This window comes from Trichosurus vulpecula, chromosome 8 (assembly GCF_011100635.1).
Source record: "Trichosurus vulpecula isolate mTriVul1 chromosome 8, mTriVul1.pri, whole genome shotgun sequence".
NCBI classification, from domain to species: Eukaryota; Metazoa; Chordata; class Mammalia; order Diprotodontia; family Phalangeridae; genus Trichosurus; species Trichosurus vulpecula.
The window spans coordinates 122,908,208-122,932,498 of NC_050580.1; the positions used below are offsets into that span (position 1 = coordinate 122,908,208).

Consider the following 24,291-nt stretch of genomic DNA (forward strand, 5'->3'; position numbering starts at 1 on the left):
ATGGGCCCAGCGGGCGCGCAGCTTCAGGATGGCTGGGAGCGTTGTGGGCCGCAAGGCCGGCAGCCCCAGCGTGGAGGGCCCTCGGAGGCCTGGATGGTTTGGATTCGGCTTCCGCGGCTTCGGGCAGGCCCTGGGCTCGGCGCAGGGCCCGCGGAGCAGCCTACACACGCCCGAGCCGCTGGTGCTGGAAGACATCAGAGAGAGAGGCCCGGAGAAGGCCCAGGCGGCGTTGAACGATGTCCTCCAAGTGCGGCCAAGCTGGAGCTTCACCGGCTTCTTGACTCGTGAGCGCGGGAAGGGGGTGGGGCGCCTCCCCGCCCCTCCCTCCCCGCTTATCCTTCACCCGTTCCCCCTCCTTCACCTTCCCTCCTCTTTCTTCCTCTTTTCCGCTCCTCTTCCTCCTCCTCTCGACTCTTCTTCTTACCCCCTCCCTCTCCTCCTTTCTCCCCTCCTCCTCTTCCTCTTTTTCTTCTCCACTTCCTCCTCCTCTCCCGGCTCCTTCTCCACCTTTTCCCCTCTCCTTCCCCGCTCCACTTCCTCTTTTCCTCCCACTCCTTTTCCCTTCCCATTCTCCTCCTCCTTTTTCCACTTCGTCTCTTTCCCCTCCCCCTCCCCTTGTTTCCCCAGCCCCCTACACACACGCGCACACACACACACGCACGCACGCACAACTCCATCACACTCATATACACACATTCCTTTGGTTCCACACCATTTTCGGCAGGTGGAAGGCTACAACATTGGGTTTCTGATGAGCAAATCCTTAGCTAGACCTGTACTTTGAAGTCACATTTGGTCCCAGAAATATCCCTGGAACTATCCATTTGTTGCGCTTGTTATAGAGTCATGCAAATGCGAAATAGATTTTTTGGGGAAAAAAAACCCGCTGCCCGTTGTGTAATGCTAGACTGGTGCGTTTTACGGTTCATCCAGCGAAGGGTAAAGTGGTGATTTCTGAAGTTTTCCATCTGGACGGACGGGGTGAAGAGGTCATGTTTAGGTTCTAGAAGAGAAACAGGAAGTAGCGGTGACGGTGCAGGGCCACCATCATAAGAAGGCTGTGGTAGACGTGGACGGGTCCCTGGGGATAGACAAGCCCGCAGGTGTCAGTTTTCTGGGGAAATCCCTGCCCCTAGAGTTACTTAATTTCCATTGGTACAGCCTATGTGCATACACACCCCATCCCAATGCACACCGCTCCGCACCACGTTCACGACCCAGAAGGCCCGGCGCAGTGCACCCCCGCACCCCGCTTCCCGTGTACGACGCCGGCCGCTGGCCCCAAGCCAGGATGTTTCTTCCTTTCCAGGAGACAGGCGCCTAGTGCTGTCGGGCTCCGTGAACGGCCGGCTCTCCCGCTGCGGGGACTTGCTGGCCTCGGAGCAGCATCTGCTCGTGCTGCGTACGGAGGCCGAGGGCACCCCCTTGGAGGTGCAGGCCTGGGCCACAGGCCCCGAGCTGCAAGGGGAGCCCCTGTGGACGCGACGGATCCAACGTCAGGAAGGCCAGGAGAAGGATTCTGGGTCTGGGGACCAGGCTGGCGGTCACGAAGGAGGCCCCCTGGATCCTGCCGTGCTGCCCTTAGTGCCTGAGCCGGGGTGGTACGTGAGCCCCAGGCAGCCTTTCTCCCGGCGCCTGTCCCCTGAGCTGAAGGCCCGCCAGCTGGTGCTGGGGGCAGAGCATGCCCTGCTGCTGGGTGGAATGGGGCAGGTGTACACGTGGGGCACAAGCAGGTGAGTGGAGGAAATCTGGTCGGGGTGGGGGCCCCAAGCGGAGAGCTCTGAAAGCCCAGCACCTGTCTCTTTTCTCAGACTCGGCCAGCTGGGCCACGGGGCCCTGAAGGCAGAGCGGGCACCCCGGCCGGTGGAGGCACTTCAAGGCCTCGCCATGGCCCAGGTCGCGGCTGGCGGCTGGCATTCCCTCAGCGTGAGTGGTGAGCTTCTTCATTCTTGCTCCTTTGGTAGCTTGGGCTCCTCCTCTCCTTGGGGGTGGTGAGAGGGAGTAAGCCCCCAGACAGGCCCCTGGAAAAGAGATGTTGGCCCGGCCTGGCAAGCATGCGGCCCACTGCTAGGGATACCAAGATGTTGAGTCAGGACCTTCTTGTCTCAAGGGCCTCCTTGGTGTTTCAGTACTTGTGAATGCAGTTACAGCCTCATCATACAGGAGGCCGCTCCTTCCAACCTGTAGGCTGCAACTCTTTCCAGCTTTCCCTTCCAATGGAATTCCTGTCCCATCCTTCCCTATATCTTTGTCAACTCAGGGAAGGACAAAAACCAACCCACAGTCATTTCCACTGAGCCCCAGGCTCTGCCCGTATTGACTGCTAGTAAAGAGTAGTTGAATCAATTCATGACTGATTTTGGAATGCATTAAGTGCTTAGTTGTATAGCATCATTGCCTTGACAGCCTTAGGCTGCTAGGTGGTGCAGTGGATAGAGCACTGGAGGAAGACCTGAGTTCAGATTCAGCCTCAGATGCTCCAATAGTTGTGTGGCCCTAGGTAAGTCACTTCATCGCTTCTGCCTCAGTTTCTCCAGTCGTAAAATGGGGCAAATAATAGCACCTACCCCCCAAAGGTGTTGCAAGAGTTAGATGTAACTGTTTTGAAGGGCTTAGCACAGTGCCTGGCACATAGAAGCTTTAATAAATGCTTTTTAGTTCCTTCTTTCCTGCCTGTCCTTGACCCGGAGCTCACTATAAATTTGTGATACATAAACTCAACTGGGGCCTCCCTGCATTAAGGCAAGCCTTTTATGCCTCCCTAATAGATTTATCATCTCACTCACCACAATAACTACCTCAAACTTGTATCCCTCCTCAAGCTTCCCAAAGCACCGCCATTCTCTGAGCTGAGGACCTGCTTCAATCTGAGGCCTTTGGATAAGGAGTTACTCTTTTTTCCTCCCCAGCTCACATCTCTTAGACATCTGCCTCCACTGTTTTTCTTATCTGTTTTCCATGACCCATCCATGTGCACCTTTGATTTGATTTCCTCCAGTCTTCTCCAGTAGAGTGCCCCCTGTGTCATCTCTGTCCAATCTTGTTTTTCCCTAACAACCTACCCCTTCCTTGTTGCCTATAAACTGGCTCGCATCTCTCCTATCCTTAAAAAAGCAATCCCTCTTGATCCAGCCAACCTGTCTTAGTTAACATCCCATTCCTCTTCTGTTCCTTCTAAATTCTCCATAGTCTGGCCTTTTTACCTTGTTATTCAACTGAAATTTCTCTCTCCAAAGTTATCAGTGATCTCTTCATTGTCGAATCTAATGGCTTTTTGTCTGTCTTCATTCTTATTCATCTCTGCAGCCTTTAATCCTGCCCACTACCCTCTTCTCCTGGATTCTCTTTCCTCCATCGGTTTTTGTGACCCTGCTCCCTCCTGCTCAGTTTCATTTGCTGGATCAGATCACATGCACTAGCCAGGCATGTCCCCTAATGCTCTGTTCTGGGCCTCATCTCCTCTCTCAGCACCGTGTCTGTTGTTAAGTTTATCGGCTCCCTTGGATTCAGTTATCTTTATGCACATAATTCTCAGATCTGTGTGTCTGGACCTGGCCTCTCTGTTGGTCTATCGTCTCATATTATCAAAAACCACAACTGCCTTTTTGATGTCTCAGATTGGATGTCCTGTAGGCATCAAAATTCAACCTATGCAAAATACAACTCATTATCTTTCCCCCAAATCCTCCCCTATTTCAAACTCTTTGCTCTTGTTGAGGTTACCACCATCCTTCTAGTCATGGCTTGTGACCTTGCTGTCATCCTCAACTCCTCGCTTACACCCAACACATTCCTTTTATTGTCAAGCCGTGTTGTTTCTACCTTTGCGGCATAATACCCTCTTCACTCACACAAGCTGTGCCCCCCAGCCCTCATCATCTCACACCTTGTCTACTTGCCTTGGGTCTCTCCCCGCTCCAATCTAGCTTTCACTCAGCTACCAAGGTGATTTGTCCTAAATTGCTGGCCTAGCCACGTCACCCCTAAACTCCATTGGCTCCCTATTACCTTCAGAATCAAATATCAAGTGCATTTTAACCCCTTCACAGTGTGGCCTCTTCCTACCTTTTCAGGCTTCTTACACTTCACTCCCTTTTGTGGATCCTCTAAGATCCAGCGGCATCGACCTCCTGGTTGTTCATCAGACAGGACACTCCCATCTCTCAACTCTGTTCTTTATCATTGGCAGTCTCCCATGCCTGCAATTCTCCCCCTTACCTCCACCTCGTGACTTCCGTGGAGCCCAGATCCCACCTTTTTAGGAGGCCTCTCCTGGTCCACTGACTGCTAATGCCTTCCCTCTGATCCTGCCTTTCATTTACACTAAATATACCTATATGTGCAAGGCTGTTTGTGTGGTTGTCTCCTCCGTTAGAATTGAAGCTCCTTGAGGACAGGGGTTAGAAGTACTTTTGCTTTTCTTTGTATTCTTAGCACAGTGCCTGGCACATAGTGAAGGCTTACCAAATGCTTGATTGACTGATTGTAGCTAGAACCCACCACCACCCTGCTGAGAAGGCATGCAATTCCATTGACTTCCTATATAAAAATGCTAGTTCTAAAGAGCTTTTTTAATTTTCTTTTCAGAGGCTGGTGATCTCTATGTCTGGGGCTGGAATGAATCTGGGCAGCTTGCACTGCCTTCCAGAGCCATAGCAGATAGAGAGAAGCCAGTGGCAGGTGGTAAGAGGTCACATCTGATAATTGGGCCCCTCTCCCTTGTTTCTTTCATTCTGGTCCCCCAAGATGCCTGTCATAATAGCACCTCTAGCCTTCCTCTCACTGCAACAAAACTTACACAGCCCCGCTATGAGTCTGTGGCAGAAAGTAGGCCAGCCTTTACCATTGACTTACTCTGTTAACTGAGAATTGTTTGTTTGTCCCTGAGCTTCTGGGCTCTGCTCGTGCAGTCCTGAAGCAAAGACACCAGCCAAGGATGGGGATGGAGATCCTGCTCAGTTCATATCAATTCAGCCTTTCCCAGCATTACTGGATCTTCCCAATGACTCAGAGGTCAGCAAGGCCAGCTGTGGATCCCGACACACAGCTGTGGTGACACGTAAGTAAGGCTGGGCCTGGGGTTAGTTGGTGACTGTGGCACTAGCCAGCTTCATCAGGCCCGGGCTAACATAATAGATGGAGGAAAATAAGCAAATGCTGATTAGTGGCTGCCTGTAAGGGTAAGGTCTTATGGGACTCAGCCCTCTGTCCAGGCAATTTTCCACCAAAGCAAACAGAGCATCATCCCAGTTCTACACCCAGGCTTAGTTTGTTCACTGTTGGCTAGTGAGAACTCACCCATTCCATAGCTTCTTTAAGTCTTGTCCAGGTACATGACTCTCAGGTTCTTCAAAGGGGGTTAAACTCTTGGCTGATTGTTAAATGCCTTTACAAGGGAAGGTGTGGTGATCTCACTTTTGTTTTAATTGTAGGAGATGGTGAACTCTACACTTGGGGTTGGGGTAAGTAACCTTACTTGCAGGAAAGCTAGGGGAAGAAGCTTTGGAAAAATTCATGTCCCCAAAAAACAAAGGTGAAGGGCCGAAGTGTTTGGTACTAGGGAGCGGGGATCTAGGAGGTCCTTCACTAAGTTCTCTAGCCCTGAAGAATGCATAGTCCCCAGGAGCACTGAGGAAATGTCAGACAAAAGGAGAGAACCTCAGAGCCAGCAGGCATTTCCATGTGTGTCTGTCCTGAAGGGGCCAGAGGCGATCCTTTCAGGAGTAGCACTTAGAACCCTTTGGCTTTTCCCAGGTGTTTTCAAGTACGTCTAACCACTGGAGTACTGGGGTTTTTAAATTTCCCAGAGTTACCCATGGTAACTCCCTTTCCTATTAAGGGAGGGTGGGAGGGGAGGAGTGAATCATTTCCTCGGAAGTAACAGAGGCTGTGAGGTTAGTGAGAAGGAATGGCTGAGGGCATTTGTTTTTATATTTACCCCAGGCAAATATGGACAACTCGGTCACAAGAATACAGCCAGTTTGGATCAGCCCCAAAGGGTGGACTATTTCAAAGACAATCTGCTCCATGTGGAAGCTGTGATCTGTGGCCCATGGAACACTTATGTGTATGCTGTGGAAGGGAAGACCTGACCGTCTAGCCAACTGAACACAACTCCATTGGAGGTGAAGAATCAATTGTGTGTTCCTATGTCTTTTTATAGGTACAGAAAACAAATTAGGGGGAAAAGGGTAACACTTGGCCCCTGTTTACATCTGCATTGGTATTGGCAATTATTAGCAAGGCAAGAAACCAACAGGTTTGGGGCACGCCTAGTTCTAAGTTCTAATTCAACCTTAAAACTTACTTTGTTAAAAATCTTGAAAACAAACTTTCAGGTAAAATATTTCAGGTCTCCTAAAGTTACCTTCTATCTTTGGCAGTTTTGAAATGCTAATGACAGACATGTATACCTTTTAACTCTAGCACTGAAAAGCTGTTACAGTTCTATACAACTTACCCATTTATTAGATGGTTGGTTTCAGAAGTTCTGCTGTACTTTAGCCAAAAAATACTCATAAGCTAAGCCTCTGGTAGTGTACCCCTCTCCAGAGACCAGCAATACCAGGGTAATTCCCAGGAGGGAGGCCAGAGGCCGGAGGGGGGGAGGCGGCAGGGGCGGGTGGAAGTCTGCAGGAAAAATGTGAGATGGGAAGAAATGAATTTGTTTTGGCTATCCTTTTGAAGTGTTGGAAAAGGGGTTGGAAAGTATTCATAGGAAAACCAAATAAATTGAGGCAAGGGGGAAGACCTGAAAAAAAGACTCAAACCACTCCCTTCATTCTTATTTAGAGTCAAATAAGAATTTACTTGTTATGCATTAAGATAGGGTTAGTTTTCATCCTAAATGTCAGAATATCAGACTCATGGTGAAGATTTTCTGGGTTCTAAGGAACTGAAGTCTAATATTGACCTAGACTTGGGAAATACAGATATGTTTGGGGGTGAGGCACATTCTTCACAAGTACAAAAACCTCAATGCTTTCTACTTCAGAGATGTTTCACATCTTACTTTATTGAAATGTTATAATTCCCCAGCCTAATAGATCATTTTTTAAGGCACAAAGTAATGTGATCTATTTTTACCAAGACGAGGAAACAAACGTAGAAAGTCAGCAAGCATGGAACTTGTGATTCTCCACTATACTTCCTAGTGATTTCGTTTAGATACCAAGTAGGCCACATGGGTCCCAAAGAGGTCAGAGTACTTGCTCATTGAACTGTAGATGTGGCACTGCACCCTCTGTCTGTCCTCCAACTTGCCAGTTCCAGGCTCTTGCCACTCTGCTTCCCTGATCCTCTTGGTCTTGGTTTTCTCATATTTCTCCTCCCACTGAGGGAAGGAGATGGCTGCTTCAGTGCATGTGGAAAAGCATTCTCTCTTTACAAAGTCCACAGATTAACATCTTTGATAGCATTTCTAGGAAAAAAATTTTTATCCAATATCAATTTTTGTAATGTAAATAAATCACATTTTATATGGTTCATTTTTTTTCATCAGGAAGCAGCCTGGTACAATGGAGAGGGACTTAAAGCTTCTTCCTAGCTTTAAGCCTAGAATACTATGCATGTTATGATACATGTGCATGAGTAGAGAGTTCTAGGAGGCCTGGAGAACAGTCTGTGAGTCCATCCCTTGATAGGTCTGCTGTGAAGTGACTGGATATACAGAACAAATTCACACACAAACTTTGGAGAACCATTTATGGTGATGAACATAGCAGCATGTGCTCAGGCATACAAATTTTAAAGAGACCCAGTTAGAGAAATATTACTTTGGGGAGAGCCAGAGTGATGAAGTACATAAGCATGATTCTTCAGCATCGTGAACAGTAACCAAGGAAGCTTCCTAGCACTAGAAATAGAAAACTGCTGATTCTGACTCTTAAAAATCAATAACCAATTTTGTAACTACCCCTCAACCTCAGTCTTACTGCACAAGGGGAAGGTGGACATGGACAAGGACTCGGACAAGAACAAAAGCCAAGGAGAAGGGTCACAAACATGAACATAAGACACACAAAGCTCAGAGGCTTAATTCTCGGAGAGTAAAGAGACATAACCACCAACATAACCAAAGACAACATAGAGGAGATGGGAGAGAGGGAGCAAGTTCTCTTCCTTCCAGGGATTTAGCCTAATCTTCTTAGTCAAGTCTTTGGCAGTAGTTTGTGTTTTCCTTGTAAGCTGTTTCAAATTTCAAATAAGCAGATTACATGTACTGTATTTAGAGTAGGCATTCTAAGTGATATCAAAGGGGATAATCCTTTGAGGAGGAAGAACAAAGCTAAAATAAGGGGTTAATTCATTAAAAATTCACAAACTGAAAGTTTTAATTATTAGTTTGAGTTAAAATTATATTGTAAAAAGGTATAAACTATACAAAGGAGGGATTCAACCAGCCTTCTATTCCATTAAAGAACAAAAATGACACCGTTAAAAACATTTAAATGAGTTAAGGAATGGGGTAAAAACAATAAGTCTTTTAGAACATTAAAATTTACACTTTGAACTATTTACATTAAACTAGGTTTATTTAACATCAATGAGGAAGAATTACTGATTAAGACTAAATCTCTAGGACCTATAAAAGGCTTGTGCAGTATGGCTGTAACCTTTTATCAGTCCCTGAGCGCTGGAGCTAGTCATTGGTTTAAACATCTCCTTAACTGAGAATAAGCCTGAAATAAAAGATACACACACATATATATAGATATATACACAAGCAACCCCAGTGTCTTTGCGTCCAATGTTGGCACAGGGAAGCCACAAGCAGGGAGGATGCTTAGGGCCTTCTCAGGACTGGATGTTTGTAGAATTGAGGATTCGAGAAGGGCCATCAGATCTGGAGGCCTTTGAAAGTTCTCGCTGTTGGAAGAGAAAAGGAGTCAGGAAACCTGAGGTGGGGGAGGTTGGAGGGGGAAGATGTCAGCTCAATAAGGGACTCCTCTTTTCCCCTCCCTTCCAATACAGCAGCTTTGGGAAGTCCAAATAGCAGGAGACAGTCAAGCTTCTCATAAGGGCACACAGGGGGGATGATGTTGCCTTGATTTGGACATGGGTCAGATTCTAGTCATCAGTCCCACCAAAAGTTGCGCTAAGGACGTGAGTCAGGGGCATTTGTGCAGTTAGAGGAAATGCTCAGGTGCACATACACATCTCCCAAGTCACAATGGGCTGGGAAAGAGACCTATTCTGTGGAACAGAAATGCCAAAATGTCCACAGAGCTTTTGGCCTCAGAAGCGAAGAGCTAGTGTCCAAGGAAGCAAAAAGAGTGGAAAGACTGGCCCTTGCTCCCTCTACAGACCATGGGCCAGGCATATCTACCAATCCCTGGGGCTGGAAGCCCTGTGACCTGTTGATGATTTGATCTCATGCTGGAGCACATGGTATGAAAAGGTCAAGGCCAAATTACAGGAAGATGTTAATGGGTGTTAGATTAAACAGGCAGTACTAGAGCTGGGAAGACAATGCCATGGCAGAGGCTCCTAAGAATCCTTCCAGGAAAGCAGGTATGGGAGTGTTGGGGCCTGTAGGGATTAAACCTCTTAAATAAGTCTGGTCTGGAAAGAACAAGGGATTGACCCTTCACAATTCCACAGTTGTCAGTTAGATCACTGCTAAAATGCCCATTCTTTTGTAGATGGAACTACTACTCCTGAATATGATGCTGCTGAAAAAACCAAGCAACCCACATTTCAATAATTGAAGCCAATGAGGCCTAATTGTGAATAAATTCCTAAACTATGATATTATGCAGGAGGTCTGCTTCCTGCTGTCACTGAGGCATAAAAACCATCGAATGACACCACCATCTGGTCCCTCCCAGACTTTAAAGTCTTCACTGGGACCTGGGTAGCCTTATATCTGAACAGGAAGGTACTGAAGGAATAAATATTAATAACAGCTGAAATTATGTAACACTAACGTGTGCAAGGTGCTTTACATCCGTGACCCCATTGTTAGGTTAAAGGTGTTAATAGCTATTATTAAGTGTTAAAACAGGAACAAGAATATCAAACCAAGACAGGGCTCTCGAACTGCTATGGGGCTTTGATCAGTGTGCAGCGCTATTCTGGAAAAGCTTGGCCCTTCGATGCCCCAGATATCCAAGCAGCTTCATGTAGGAAAAACAGGGAAAGCAGGTGAGTGAACATTAGCTAGCTTATAGTGAACAGAAATAAAGCAGTCTAGTATGACAGGGGTTAGTAAGGCATATACTCCATGAAATAATCAGCATACAGGCCCAAAGGAACTAAATACTGGAAGCACACAGTCAGGGTTCTATCCCTTCACTCCCAAAATAGTAATTAAGTCATCTAGTTCTTTTATGACACGTGCTCAAAGCAGGGTGGGTGGGTTAGGCTTTCCAAGTCAGAAAAATGCCATTTTAAGAAACCTGCCTGGCTTTAGATGGAGCTGGGAACACAAGTTACACCAAGTTTTCATGAGATGATTCAATATTTGAGAATTCAAGTATTTCCAAGTTAATATTTCCAAGTTAAAAAGTCTGTTCAGCAGGCTTTCCTGCTCCCTCTTGCCAAAGGATTCTTTGGTAAATGTGGCTGAGCCCACTGGTTAGTACAAAGCTTTTCCTAGATGGTAATGAAGCTGATAGATATTAGGTAGGTTTGAAGGAAGAAGGGACATACAGACCTGAGACTCAACAGATGAGCAGTCAAAGAGGGAAGGGTCCTTCTACAGAATAAAGAATTGAGACAGTTACCAAGAACTCCACCAAGAGAACACTAAGGTGGTCACACTGCATGAATGATAAGAGTTTAGAGGAATTTCCTTCTGCAACTAAAGAACAGTTTGTCTCAGACAGAAGGATTCAATTTAGATGTCCAATCATCACAGTCAACTTCCTCCTGCACAGGACTTCCCTCCAAGGCAAGAAAGGTTTCGTAGCCCCCAAAGCTGACCCTGTCCTATCTAATATCTTGTGCTCCCCCCCTGGGAATTTCCCCAGTCCACCCTGACTGTGTGCTCCCCAGGGATTGGTAGATTTTAGAAAAGGAAAATTACCGCAAACTCAGAATAGGTGCTGGCAACAGAATTAATGGTGAGGTTACGCTGGAGAGGGGCCGAGTAGGGACACCCACCAGTCAGGATGCTGCCACTCAACTCGATGTTCTCTTTGTTGTGTCCCTGTCTGCCCAAAGGGGCCGTCTTTTGCCCAAAACGGCTAGGAGTTTTGGATGGCTGGCCAAAGTAAGCAGAAGGAAAGAAATAAAGAAGAAAGTTAAGTCATCCTTCACGCAAACCATTAATGTTACAATGTCTAAAGTCACCAAAAAAAGTTCAAGAGGATGGTCATGTATTCTAGATACTGTATGTTTCTGCACTAAAAATGCTTCGAGGATCTATGATTTCATTGGTGTGGGTCCTCCCTTCCACTGATAAGATTGCAGCCCCTCTATAATTTACTGGATGTCCTTTGAGAGTTAGCAAAAAATGCATAACCCTATGGCTGACCTAGTGATGATCCAATTGGGACTTGGCTAGGCTGACCCTGAGATGACAGACACAAAGACAGCCTAACCAGAAGCATCTTCAGTTTGGTAGGACCTGCCAGACCTTATATTCTTCTAGGCTAGGCCTGCACAACATTGAGGGCTGCTTGTGGCCTGCCAAAGGATTTCAGAGGGCCCTCGAAAGATGTAGAGAACGTAAAATAGGCCTGCACAATATCTAGCCTGTGGCCACTTTGGTGGGCTGCAAGAGGCCCTCAGAGCTATATGCTGTACAGGCCTGCTCAAAGTCTTTGAGAACCCAAGACCAGTGGAACAGGATGCTAGTGCTGGTATGTTCTGGAAGAGCTGTGGCATTTATTCAGAATGGGAGTGCTAAACACTTTACTGAACATGCTCACGTCTGAAATGTGCATTGCACAGCACTCAGCAAATGTTTTTTGCCAAGCATTCCTTCCCCTGTCTTCCCCCCCTTGAAAACTCTAAGCTGGAAATGGAAAGGTTTCCCAGATGAACACCACTGCAGGAACATGCAAGTACAGTCTCTGTTCCCAGCATGAAGCCCAGCCCCCAGAAGCAGTGCAGACCATCACCAAACCCTTACCCTCAGAACCCAGCCACATCACCATCCTTCTGTGATTACCCCTAACATCACTGTAATGGTCTAATTCAACCTAACCTCTACTTTATCAGTTTCTTGATCCAGACTGAACAATAGACTGCTCTGGATCACTGGCAGGAGCCACTCTTTTGACAATTAGAATGACATGGAATGAGGTGGGTGAATTAGTTAATGCATTAATAGTGAATGTGCATCAAACAAACTGACCTTGCCTCCAGAGGGTGGAAGGCGGGACACTGGGGAGTGGTAGACAGTCCCACCGAAGACAGAGCGGATGGTGCTATTGGGAGTGACTGTGGAGACTGTGGTGGAATTAAGCTGAAGGGGAAGAGCAGGGAAGTTAGTGGCATGGTCTAGGGCAGCAATGTGTTAACATCCCCAAATATCTCTGGAAATTGGTCTGTCTACAGAAGAGCAGGCAAGGGAAGGAAGTACCAAAACAAAGACAATTATGCCAGATGAAGCATCTGCCATGTCTAATGAAGGGAACATAGATCAGGGATGTATGAAATTTTACAAGGCCCAATGCTCAGCTGGATTTAGTGTAACTTTCAAGTTATGACTAAGAAGTGGGGGAGAACAATTTTGATACAAATCTGGGAAAATAATTCACCTTTCAAGGCTACTTTGCAAAGGAAAGTTATCAATGAAATACACCCCCACCACACCCCTACCCCCAGCTCCTGCAGAAAGCAGCCTCACTGTACCTTGCGGACTTTGCCTGGCGTGTTGGGGGCCAGCACTCGCCGCTTGCTGGGCGTCCTAGGTGTACTGCCATAGAGCATCTCTGTTTCTGTCTGCTGGGTCTTCTTGAGCTGCTGCAAGAATGAGTCACAAAAGCCAGCAGTCAGCCACCACTGCCCCACTAAAGGGGCAGGCAGGAGGGAGGGAGGAAGGCAGACAGACGGGCCACAGGCCGGTAGAAATCCCAGGTCTTCACCGTGAGTCACGTGTTTGCTAAGCCCCCCACTGTGAGCATCCACAAAGAGGGGAAACGACAGCAGCCATCTCTCCCCACAAACAGCTAGACTCCCCTTCCCTTTCTTTATTCAGACTTACTCTCTCCTGCTTTGCTTTCTCCTTCTCCAGACGATGCAACTCCCACTGCTCCATCACGTACTCCATGAATTTCTGCCCGTTCACTACAAAGGCCTTTGAGTGCTCTTGTTCCCACAGTTCAATCCGTGCCTTCAGGTCTTCTTCCAGCTGGGGCCATGAAGACAGACATGATTATTACTATCGAACCTCGTTCCCCTAATGAAGACCCCAGTGACTCTGGTCTCCTACTTCTGTTCCAGGGGAGCAGATGGAGAGAATTTAAGGAAGGCAACGTGCCTGTGCAGGCAGGGCATCACAGTGGAAGGTCACAGCCTTCCAAACGCAGCTCCATCCTTTGTCATGTGACCCTGGGGGAGACAACTAAGTTTTGGGGGCCTCAGTTTCCTGTTCTGTAACAGGAGGAAGTTGGACAAGATGTCTAAGGTCCCCTCCAGCTTATGATCTAGGACCTCCAGGAGCCAGGCCACAAGACAGGGATTCATACACAACATCTGAGGATGAAGGACTGGGATGAACAAGACCCACAGCCTTCTCTTCCTCCTCCTTGGTTCCTGTTTGGGTGGTTCATAGTGACCCAGGAAGCCTGGAACTCTCTCAAGTTGGCCTCTATTAAGCAAAAATCAGTCCAGGATGGGACTGCCTCCAGGCAATGGAAAAATACCAATGGAGCCCTCTCTGGCAGTAAAAAGGTTATTTGGTAAACCTTGTGTACGTGGGACCAGTCAGCTCTAGAAGAACAAAGATAAAAGAGGGCAAACATCACTGCAACAAGTTTTCCATGAGGTTGGGCAGAGTTCAGTTAGGACTTATTAATTTGACCATTTAAAACCAATGTCAGCATTCTGCAGGGTCTCTGCCTACTCAGAGGCATTTGTATGAAGTGAATTAATTCTTGGACAAAAAAATCTCAAGTGGCCATTTTTCTGGAGTGAGGAATGTGCTGAGGTTTTCACTGGGAGACCCAAGAAGCAATACATACCTTCGGTAGAGTTTTTTGGAGCTTGGCTCTTTGCTTCTCTTCCTTCAAGAGATTTCCACCTCTATTTGTAAATCGGCTCGGATCCGACGCTTTTCTCTAAGGACAAAAGACTTTGATTAGAACTCGTGATCAGCTAATAAATGCTAACACAGCAAGTTATCTCTCGGAAGTCCTTTAATCCTACAAAACTGGAGATGGAAAATGAAGGTTCTTTCTCCATACTAAAGCTATGCTGTGAGAAAAGACATTAAAAGCAGTCCCAACTCAAGTGCAGTCTTCAGAGGGTGTAGGAAAAGGCAGCAAGAAGTGGTGGGTGGTAGAAAGGCCTTATAGCCAGGCCAGATTCAGAAGCCTACTGTGCCCCAAGGGAAGAGAGGGTACTTGGTTGTGTTCAAGGAGGTGTATACACACTCAGAAAACGTTAATTTCCCTCCCTCCAAAACCCAAGAAAATCACCTCAAATTCTAAGAAAAGCTTCCAGCTGTCTTCCCACTTCTGAACACCCTCAAAAAGGTCTTTGTGAGTCTCATAGTAATGCTTCAGCTTCACGAGTTCCTCGTCATGGAGCTGGAGCAGGATCTCTGTATAATCCTCTGCAAAGGAGAAAGAGTCCAGAGGAAACAAGTAGCATCTTTCTCTTTACCATTTCTTTTTTTTTTTACTTGATATTCAATTTATTAACAGGAACAAATAATGGAAAGATATAAATAATGGAAAGATATATATATATATACACACATACACTTCCTTTAAAAAAATTTTATTTTTTAAATTATTATTTATTATTTTTGGTTTTCAGCCATTGATTTTCACAAGAGTTTGAATTACAAATTTTCTCCCCATTTCTACCCCCCCCCACTCCAAGATGGCACATATTCTGATTGCCCCATTCCCCAGTCAGTCCTTCTGTCACCCCACTCCCCTTTTCCCTTACATTCTTGTAGGGAAAGATAGATTTCTATGCCCCATTGCCTGTATATCTTATTTCCTAGTTGCATGTAAAAACTTTTTTTTTTTTTTTTTAACATCTGCTTTTAAAACTTAGAGTTCCAAATTCTTTCCCCTCTTCCCTCCCACCCACCCTCCCTAAGAAGGCAAGCAATTCAACATAGGCCACATGTGTGTCATTATGCAAAACCCTTCCACAATACTCATGTTGTGAAATGGCTAATTATATTTTGCTCCTTCCTATCCTATCCTCCTTTATTCAATTTTCTCCCTTGACCCTGTCCCTTTTCAAAAGTGTTTGCTTTTGATTACCTCATCCCCCTATGTGTCCTCCCTTCTATCGTTTCCCGCCCCCCTTTTAATCTCCTTCCTCCTTCTTTCCTGTGGGATGAGATATCCAATTGAGTGTGTATGTTATCCCCCCTCTTCCCTTTCAACAGAACTGCTTTTTCTTGCCATTTATGAGAGATAATTTACCCCATTCTATCTGTCCCTTTCTCCCTCTCTCAATATATCCCTCTCCCATCCCTTAATTTGATTTTATGTTTTTATATATCATCCCTTCATATTCAACTCACCCTGTACCCTTTTGTCTATATATATTTATATTCCCTTTGGCTACCCCTAATACTGAGGTGTCATGAATTATATATACATCATCTTTCCATGTAGGAATGTAAACAAAACGGTTCAACTACTAAGTCCCTTATGATTTCTCTTTCTTGTTTACCTTTTTCATGCTTCTCTTGATTCTTGTGTTTGAAAGTCAAATTTTCTATTCAGCTCTGGTTTGAGAAAGCTTGAAAGTCCTCTATTTTATTGAAAGTCCATATTTTACCTTGGAACATTATACTCAGTTTTGCTGGGTTCTCTTTACCACTTCAATAACATTACAATAAAGTCACCCTTTTGAAAACAACTGGTACCTTTCCATTTATCCTATAATGAGTAAAGTCCATTCCTTAACTTGCTGGCATCTGGCCTCCAAATACTAAAAACAATCTTTCTAATCAAATCCAATGGCTTTTATTCTTCACTTTGAATTAAATCAATAAACACTGACTAGGGGCCTATTATGTGCCAGGCACTGTTGTGTACTGGGGATACAAATACAAAAAATTTCAAACAATCTATCAGAGGAAAGAGACACGGAGTTATAAGTATCAACAGAGTAAACGCAAACTAAACACCAGATAGTTGGCTGGAGGGAGAGCAGGCACCAGTAGCTAGGAAACAACAAGAAAGGCTCCGTGTAGAAGGAGGAGCTTGAGCTATATCTTAAAGGAAGTGAGGGGATTTTAAGAGGCAGAGGTAAAATAGTGACTTCCAGGCATAGGGAAGAGTCAAATACAAACCCATGGAGACGGGAGATGGAGTACAATGTGTGAAGACAGAGGTCAGCTTGGCTGGCAAGAGAGAAGTCAAGGATGATGCTCCAAGTAGGCAAACCTAGGAGAAGCGGAGAAGAGTGGGGCTTTTGGCAGAAATAAGGAAGATGATGGGGAAGGAAAGATGAGCTGTTTTGGGCATGCAGAGTTTGAGAGGTCTTTGGCACATACAGTTTAAGATGTCCAACAGGGAGGTGGCAAAGTAGGACTAAAGTTTAAGAGAGCAAGCCTGGGGCTAGATATCTATGGACTGAGGAATCACTTGCACAGAAATAATAATTATGCCCACAGGAGCTGATGAAGGCCCGGGACAAAGCCTTAGGGAACACGACAGGGCAAAGGAGGCCGAGTAATCAGAGAGCTAGCAGGAGAACCAGGAGAGGATGGTAATGCCATGATTACTCAGAGTATCCAGGAGGGGAGGGGAGGCAATGGTGTTAAATTCAGCTGAGGGCGTCAAGAAGGATGGGAACTGAAAAAAAGACCATCACACCCGCCAATTAAGAGGTCGGTGGCAACTCTGGAGAGAGCAGTGACCTCATAAGTGATGAGGTCAGAAGTCAGACTACAAAGGGTTGAAGAGTAAAGCAGCAGAGGCAGTGAGCATGGGCTAGGGAGGGAGAAAAGCTAACCAGAAGGAGAAGACATCTGGAGGAGCTGGTCATTTCATCTTGTTTTTAAAGCATGGGAGAGAGGTTGAAGATTGACTACCTCCTCAGAGGCCTGTACAGTCTCCCTGAGAGTTACTACCCGGAAACCAAAGTAGAAGGACAAGCCCGATACGTCACAAGGGAACAAATTAATGGGATTATTTCCTCCAGTCTTATAGTTAATTGCATATAATACTGAATAGAGACTTTGCAAGAAAATGAGAAGAGCATGGAACATATTACTTATCAGACTTATGGATAGGTGAAGAATTTTGAATAAACAAGAGATAAAAAGCAAAGTTAGGTGTAAAACGGATAATTTGGATTACATTATATTAACAAGTTTTTGTACAAATAAACATAGCCAAGGTCAAAAGGAAAGCAGAAAATTGGGAAAAAAAATTTTACAGGCAATGTATCAGATAACAGTTTCATATCAAAAATATATAAAGAAGTTTGTCAAATCTATAACAATACAAATCATTTCCCAATTGATAAGTGGTCAAAGACATGAACAGGCAGTTTTCCAATGTAGAAATCAAAACAATTTATATGGAAAAATTTTCTAAATCACCATTAGAGAAATAAAAATTAAAACACCGAGATATCATTTTACACCTGAGTGGCTAAAATGATTGAAGAGGAAAGTCACAAACGTTTGAGAGGAATGTGGAAAAATTGGGACACTAATTCATTACTGGTGGAATTGTGAACTGATCCAACCATTTTGGAGAGCAATCTGGAATTATGTCCAAAGAGTTTTTAAACGCCTATACCCTTTGACCCAACAATACCACTATTAGGTCTATTTCCAAAGATGATTGGGGATAGCACCTCTCTTTGTGGTAGCAAAGAACTGGAAATCGCAGGGATGCCCATCAACTGGGGTATATGATTGTGATGGAATACTACCGTGCTATAAGAAATGATGAGCTCAATGATCTTAGAAAAACATGGAAAGACTTGCATGAAATAGCAAAGAGCGAAATGAGCAGAACCAAGAGAACACTGTATACAGTAACAGCAATATTGTTTTAAGAACAATTGAGTAAATTATTTTGGCTGTTACAAAAGACCCAAATTAACTATAAAGGACATATGAAGGCACTATCTGAATCCAGAGAAAGAATTGATAAATAGATGTATAGAATAATTTTACACACTTACACCCCCCCCGAAATTTACATGATCATTTTGTGATATATTTGAAAGGAACAGCAAGCTGTGCTTTGCAGTTTCATGTACAATCATCTTTTTTATACTATGTTATGAAAATGATTATATTATGTATTAATGTAAAAAAAAATGACAATCAATACAAAAAATAAAATACTGAATAGCTAGAAAATAAAGGCTGATTCCCTTTCTAATTCCTCACAGAAACTATTCTTAACTACCTTCTTTCTTCACATCCCTAACCACACTCCTTCCTTCCCAGACGATGAATTGGCCTTCTATTTCACTGAAGAGATTCAGGTCATCTGACAATCTTCAACGGCTTCTTGATGTTATCTCTCCTCCAACTCAGAGGAAATATACTTGTTCCTTGTTATGGGTAATCCTAACTTTAGCCTTGATTCCAATGACTCCTACACTTTCTTTATGATCGTCATTCCTTCTCACTCATGCATCTTTAATCGCTCCTTCACTATTCCTCTGGTATTGCCCTACAAATACACCAAGGCCTCCCTAATCCTCAAAGGGCCTTCTATGGGCTTTCCTTCTCTCACTCAAAGTGAAACTTCATGAAAAAGTTCTTTGCTTACTTGGGTACACTTCATCACCATCCCTCCTCCTTTCAGCCTCTGCCAATCTGGCTTCTGGTTCCCACCCCTCAACTGAATCCACCCTCCTCTTATTCAGGCCTTGTCTTCCTTGACATCTGTCACTGATCATTCAGCTTTATAGGTTTCACAGACCTCATACGTTCTCTTGGTGGTTCTCTTCCCTCTTTAAATACTAGTTTTCTTTGCCAGCTCCTCAGTCTCTGAAGGGAGGTGCTGCCCAAGGATTTCTCTGACTTTCCTTCATAGTCCTCCTCTTCATCTCTATGGCTTCAGCAGTCACTTCAACATACATAACTCCCAAATCTAGATCTTCAGCTCCAACTTCTTTTCTGAGGCCTTGACCTACAACTTCAATGGCCTATAGGGCATCTACACCAGAATGTTCAACTAATAGCTCCAAGTCAATGTGTCCAAATCCGAGCGTCCTTTCCCCTTCAAAACCAGCTCCTTCCTTTGGCTTCACCATTTCTGTCAGTGGTACCACCATTCAGCCCACCTCCCATGTTGGAAACCTTAGGGTTAACAGGGTTCTCACCACTGACAGCAAGACCCGTTGAAGCTCCCTGTGTCACACCTGTCACTGGTTCTCTTTTCTTCCTATTACTCTTGCTATCACCTTAGTAAAAATCCTCACTCTTAAGATATCTGGACCACAACAGCCTCCAAACAGGTTCAATAATTCACATGTTTATCAAGCACCTACTATGTGCAAAGAACACGACCCACGACTACTGTGAGAGGTAGCACGGCACAGAGACCCAGATTCAGAGGCAAGAAGACCTGGGTTCACAAGCTCCACTCCACACACATACTGGCTGTATGATCCTGGGCAAGTCATTTAACTCAGGCAATTCTCTGAGACTACGCAGCAGAAATACTGTGCCTGTCCATGAAGTTCCCCAAAATGAATAAAATAAGTTCAGGACCGCTTCCCACCCTTCCCCCCAACCCCCAAACTGTGCAGTACACTGTCTTAACACTAGAGAACAACAACAACAAAAAAAACAAACCACAAAACCCAACCCCCCCTCAAAAAAACCCACCCAAAGGCTATTTGTTTTGAAGTGTTCTTTTTTCGGGGGGAGGAGGGGTTCATGGAGGCAGAGTATAAACAAAGAAGTAAATATGAAGCAATTTTCACACAGCCAGCACTAACAAGTGGAGGTGGCACCTGACCTATGCTTTCTAGGAAGGTAGGGGCCCTAAAGAAGGGTGATTAAGAGGGAGTACATGATATACCTAGCAAACACCTTATGCAAAGGCAGAGATGATAGAAGGTCAGATACAAGAAAAAGCCCATCCTAGTGACTGCTTGGAGTGAAAGAGGTAGAAGTGACTGCAAAGGTAGGTGGGAACCAGATAGTGAAGTCTTCATGCCACTGTTCACACTGCTAACAGACTTCCAACTGCCTCACACCCAGATTTGGTTACTTCATCACTGCTCTGCTCCAAACTCTTCACAATGACTATCGCCTGCCACTTAGGAGTTTATTCTCCTTGGCCTGCATTTAAAAGCTCCCTACAATGCAGCACCAGTTTATATTTCCGGGCCTCATCTTTCTACTTTCTCTATGTTCCAGACAAATTGGACTAGTGCCCTGGCTCATTCCCTATGCCTAGAATTTCCTAGAAATGGTATTGGTATGGAACATTGCATGTGGTCAAGATATTTTTTTTGATGTATTGAGCAGTTTTGCAGATTTTTTTCTCTTCACCTTTTTCTTTAAAAAAGCTGTTATATTGTATGACTCTCTGGGAGAGGGAGATGGGGAAATTTAGGCAGCATCCAAAGATATCAATAAAGAAATTTTTAAAAAAGATTGATGCTTTTTTGAGGGTAGGCCTGGTTTGCAAAAATATTGAGCACCCAAGTTTCTCATGCTTATCTACAAAACTATGTGCCCCATACCAACCATCAAAATAGGGGGCAAAGGCTTGTCTCTGCTCCTGGCTATAAAAGCACTTTTCCCAATACAGAGTGAGCTCCACCCGGATCGCTTCAACCACTTTCTTCATGTTTTGAATCTTTAGTTCCTCCAGTCGATCCACTTCTGATTGCAGCTGCAAAAGGAAGAAATACCAGAAAATGCTTACCTTCTTAATCTGGAGAACGATGGGAGCGCTCCCCCACTCACTGACTGCCCAGCTTTTCCCTGGCAACCAGCAATGTACTCAGAGCCTCAGCTGAGAGCAGAAGAGACAAGACGAGTCTTTTGCTGTCAGGACAACCACCCAAAGCATCCCACACCTCTTCAGTTCTTGGACACAGGTAGTAAATGGCACACACCATCCTGACTGGACTGTCAGCTCCCTAAGGGCTGTCTCATAGAACACAGGGCAGTAGCAGCAGCAGTGAACAGGGAGGAGGACAAGAATGGAAGGTCAGGCTAGCGTTCAAAGGAATCAGCTATGATGATTTCCAATAGGTAAGGCATGAAGGAGGTTCCCTAAATCTTGCAAATGGTATTAAGGAATTATAGATGTGTCTACAATAGCTTTCACAATAGTTGAGTTTCACATTCTGGGAGTATAATTCAAACCAGCAAGCCATGGAGATATGCTCATGTTCTATGAAACTTAAATGTGAGTTATAAGGGTCTGAAAACCTATGCGTGTACACACTAAAACCAACACTTGGGATGACTGTCACTATTCCCTGAAAAAGCAGTTCACACAGTCCTCTCTATTGAGCCCTGACACATCAGTTAGAAAGTCCCAGCACATCCCTTTTACAAGGACCTCAGCTCCCTTCTCCCATCAGATTTTCTTACCGCATTCCTTATCTTGGCCTTTGACCCAGTCATGAACATGGCCAGGGCTTCTCTCTCCTCAGGGGGTATTTGTAACCTCTCCCAGAGTTCTCTGATTCGAGATCGTAGACCGTCACACATAACTTCATTCTGAGTCTTTTCCATTTCCAGCTAAATCAGAAAGTGCCAAGAATTATACAAAGCAAGGCCACCTAAGTCTTATACCTTCCCAAAGAGAAACTGCTTGCCAAGCAACAATAAGTAGTCTTGTACTCCAACTTTCAATTCCATATTTGTGTATTTAATGTATGTCAGTCAATTTTTGAACAGCTGGAATATAAACACCACAACGTTGTTTAACTCTTCCCTACTTCACTGCTTACATATTTCCTTAGCTTGCTTACTTAAAACAGAAAAAGAAAAAAAAAAAGACAGCCAGTTTTCTGAAGTTTACAAGTACCAAGGGCCTCCCAAGTCAGAGTTGATAATCCTGATTCTGAAAACAAAAGTTTCAAAGCCCTGACTGTACACTCCTCCAGCACTAAGTTATATACTTGACCTGAAAGCAACTTAATGTAAATTAACAATGCTAAGATATCATCCCACATCCATCAAATTGGTAAAAATGGAAAAACTCAGAGGGTGAAGGAAAATAAGCATGCTGCTGAAATCACTGAGGCTGGCAGAGCTGTAAATTGGTCCAGCCATTACCGAAAGCAATTTGGAATCATAAAAGCAAAGTCCTAAAATTGTTCTACCCTTTGGCCTAGGGTTTCGTCGGGTAGATGTCCCTCAGAGATCAAGAACACCTAGCTATTTTGTGTAGGGAAAAAAAAAGCAACAGTGTACCCACTGAAAACTGACTGAGCACATTTTGATTATGAACATAAGGGACTAATTCTGGGGAGATGTAGATGAAGTAATACAGAGGAAAAAAGAACTGAAATTCTCATTTCCTCTCTCTCTCTCTCGATAAATAGATATAATTGCTATAACTATGTAAATGAAGACAGCTTTAGATGGCAACAAAAGTCAGATCAAAAACCTTGCATGAGACTGGCACTAATTTAATAAAGAATAACCATGGCTTTTCTTAGCAGAAACAAAAACTAATGACGTTTAAGGAGCACACTACTATCCTCTTTCCTGTTTCACTCCTTTTCAGGTTCAGTGAATTGTGGAAGATTCACCTGGGCTTGGGGTGGGGAGGGTTGTGTGATTTGTTGAAACCAAACATAACCCATAAAGGACCTTGCTCACCTGCCGGAGAAGTGTCTGTAGTGCAGCTATGTTCTCCAGGGACAGGCAGAAAGCATCTTCCTCCTCACACACCACGTCTCTCTCAAAGCTCGTGTCCGGGGTGTGATCTAGTTCTTCCATACAAAGTATGATTTGCTTCTTTGTGTTGATAAACTCCTCCCGCCTACTTGCCTATGGAAAAGCAAGGTGGTCACAGTGGCACCCGGGGGGAGCTAACCAGACCGGACAGCACATGGGGAGATAGATGATGGTACCTTGGTTTCAGCCAGAGACTGCAGGTGCTGCTTAAACTGGTCCAGCTCCTCCAGGCTGGGGACCGAAGTGCTGCTGATGCTGTACGGCGTCATACAAAGAACCTCACAGAAGTCTTGGTCCCTTTCCTGCAGCACTTTCAATTCCTGCATTCTCTCCTTCTTCTTCTTGAGCATCACTTCCACTTGGGTGCGCAAATCCTTTTCTAGTTGTAAGATGGTGCTCTCTTCCTTCTCCTGCACCAAACAAGGGCGTATCAATGCTGTAAGGCCTACAATGACCTTCTTCAAAATCAAGCAAGGACAGGGGTTTTGAGGACAAATGGGGTATGTCTGCTAGATGAGGGCCAGCTTAGCTAAATTCAAAGATTCTCATCACAAGGTTGCCTGTAGGGCGGAGAACTTTTCAAACACAGTAGAGGGACCTGACCAAGGCTGGCAGAAGAGGCAATGCTTTAATTTGTGAATGAGCAAGCACTCAGGAACAGGAGAAAGGGTGAAGCACAAGAAGAACTGGAAAAATGGATAGAGACTCGAATAGTACAGAATGTCTGCAACATCTCCAGTTCCTTCAGTTTTAAATGAAATGAGGGGGAAGTTGCATATGGTTCTAAGACACAGGATGGCCTACCTAGCATATCAGGAGCCTTCTCCTGCTAAGAAGCAATTTTCTCTATCCAGTACCTGCTCCAAGCATCCCTTCCCCTCAAGGAGCTCACCATTCTACTGGGTGAGCTTTGCGTATAAGACAAAACATGTATCTGGATTTCATTATAGCATTTATCATAGTATCATGTTTCAATTTAGTATCTCATTGAAAAAGTGCAAGCCCTTAACTTCCAGCAATATGCCTCCCATGTACCATATTCATTGAGGAATGAGTAAAATCTCTTGGTCAGCTCTTTCTACAGAAAAAGGCAGTGTATCCTAGTATTTCACTGGTTCAGCATCAGCCTTCCTGGTTTGTCCTTGCATTCTATGGCCCTTCCCTTTCCAGGAATCATCCTTGTTCCATTTTTTGTACCCTCAAATTTGAGTTCTGATTTGGCACCACATCCAGTTCTCAGTGCCAAGGCCTGACTTCTGACAGCTAGCTCTCTAAAGAAATTGCACATAAAACTT

At 44.8% G+C, this 24,291-nt stretch overlaps 2 protein-coding genes across 6 annotated transcripts in view; one reads left to right on the top strand and one right to left on the bottom strand.

Annotated features, from left to right (window-relative positions):
- On the top strand, positions 1-13,273 carry RCCD1 (RCC1 domain containing 1). Of its 3 annotated transcripts, none has more exons than XM_036734990.1 (8): positions 6-284; positions 1,310-1,733; positions 1,812-1,933; positions 4,588-4,683; positions 4,889-5,059; positions 5,433-5,462; positions 5,944-6,125; positions 13,187-13,273. In XM_036734990.1, exons 1-7 carry the CDS (start codon positions 29-31, stop codon positions 6,090-6,092), a joined length of 1,248 nt encoding a protein of 415 aa, XP_036590885.1. In that variant the 5' UTR covers positions 6-28; the 3' UTR covers positions 6,093-6,125; positions 13,187-13,273. The 3 variants fall into 3 exon arrangements, with proteins under 3 accessions (XP_036590883.1, XP_036590885.1, XP_036590886.1); XM_036734991.1 differs by lacking the exon at positions 13,187-13,273 and adding an exon at positions 9,645-9,751; XM_036734988.1 differs by lacking the exon at positions 13,187-13,273 and having other exon boundaries at positions 1-284; positions 5,944-6,761.
- The window catches only part of PRC1 (protein regulator of cytokinesis 1), a 27,697-nt gene continuing 10,385 nt past the window's right edge, over positions 6,980-24,291 (bottom strand). Inside the window, exons 4-15 of one of the 3 annotated variants that reach the window (XM_036734985.1) lie at positions 23,173-23,406; positions 22,919-23,089; positions 21,680-21,829; positions 20,822-20,969; positions 14,592-14,728; positions 14,136-14,231; positions 13,157-13,303; positions 12,805-12,915; positions 12,305-12,415; positions 11,030-11,206; positions 10,658-10,699; positions 6,980-8,868 (exon numbers count right to left, since the gene is read on the bottom strand). In XM_036734985.1, coding sequence (XP_036590880.1) covers positions 8,797-8,868; positions 10,658-10,699; positions 11,030-11,206; positions 12,305-12,415; positions 12,805-12,915; positions 13,157-13,303; positions 14,136-14,231; positions 14,592-14,728; positions 20,822-20,969; positions 21,680-21,829; positions 22,919-23,089; positions 23,173-23,406 — 1,596 coding nt within the window. In that variant the 3' untranslated portion in view covers positions 6,980-8,796. The remainder of the gene's footprint in view (positions 8,869-10,657; positions 10,700-11,029; positions 11,207-12,304; positions 12,416-12,804; positions 12,916-13,156; positions 13,304-14,135; positions 14,232-14,591; positions 14,729-20,821; positions 20,970-21,679; positions 21,830-22,918; positions 23,090-23,172; positions 23,407-24,291) is intronic. The other 2 variants (XM_036734987.1, XM_036734986.1) reach the window with 2 other exon arrangements.

Excerpts from the sequence above, each read along its gene's own strand:
- RCCD1 (XM_036734988.1), top strand. The coding sequence starts at position 29 with ATGGCTGGGAGCGTTGTGGGCCGCAAGGCCGGCAGCCCCAGCGTGGAG. Across the intron at positions 1,934-4,587 it reads GCATTCCCTCAGCGTGAGTG|AGGCTGGTGATCTCTATGTC; the intron begins GTGAGCTTCTTC and ends TTTTCTTTTCAG. Across the intron at positions 5,463-5,943 it reads ACTCTACACTTGGGGTTGGG|GCAAATATGGACAACTCGGT; the intron begins GTAAGTAACCTT and ends TATTTACCCCAG.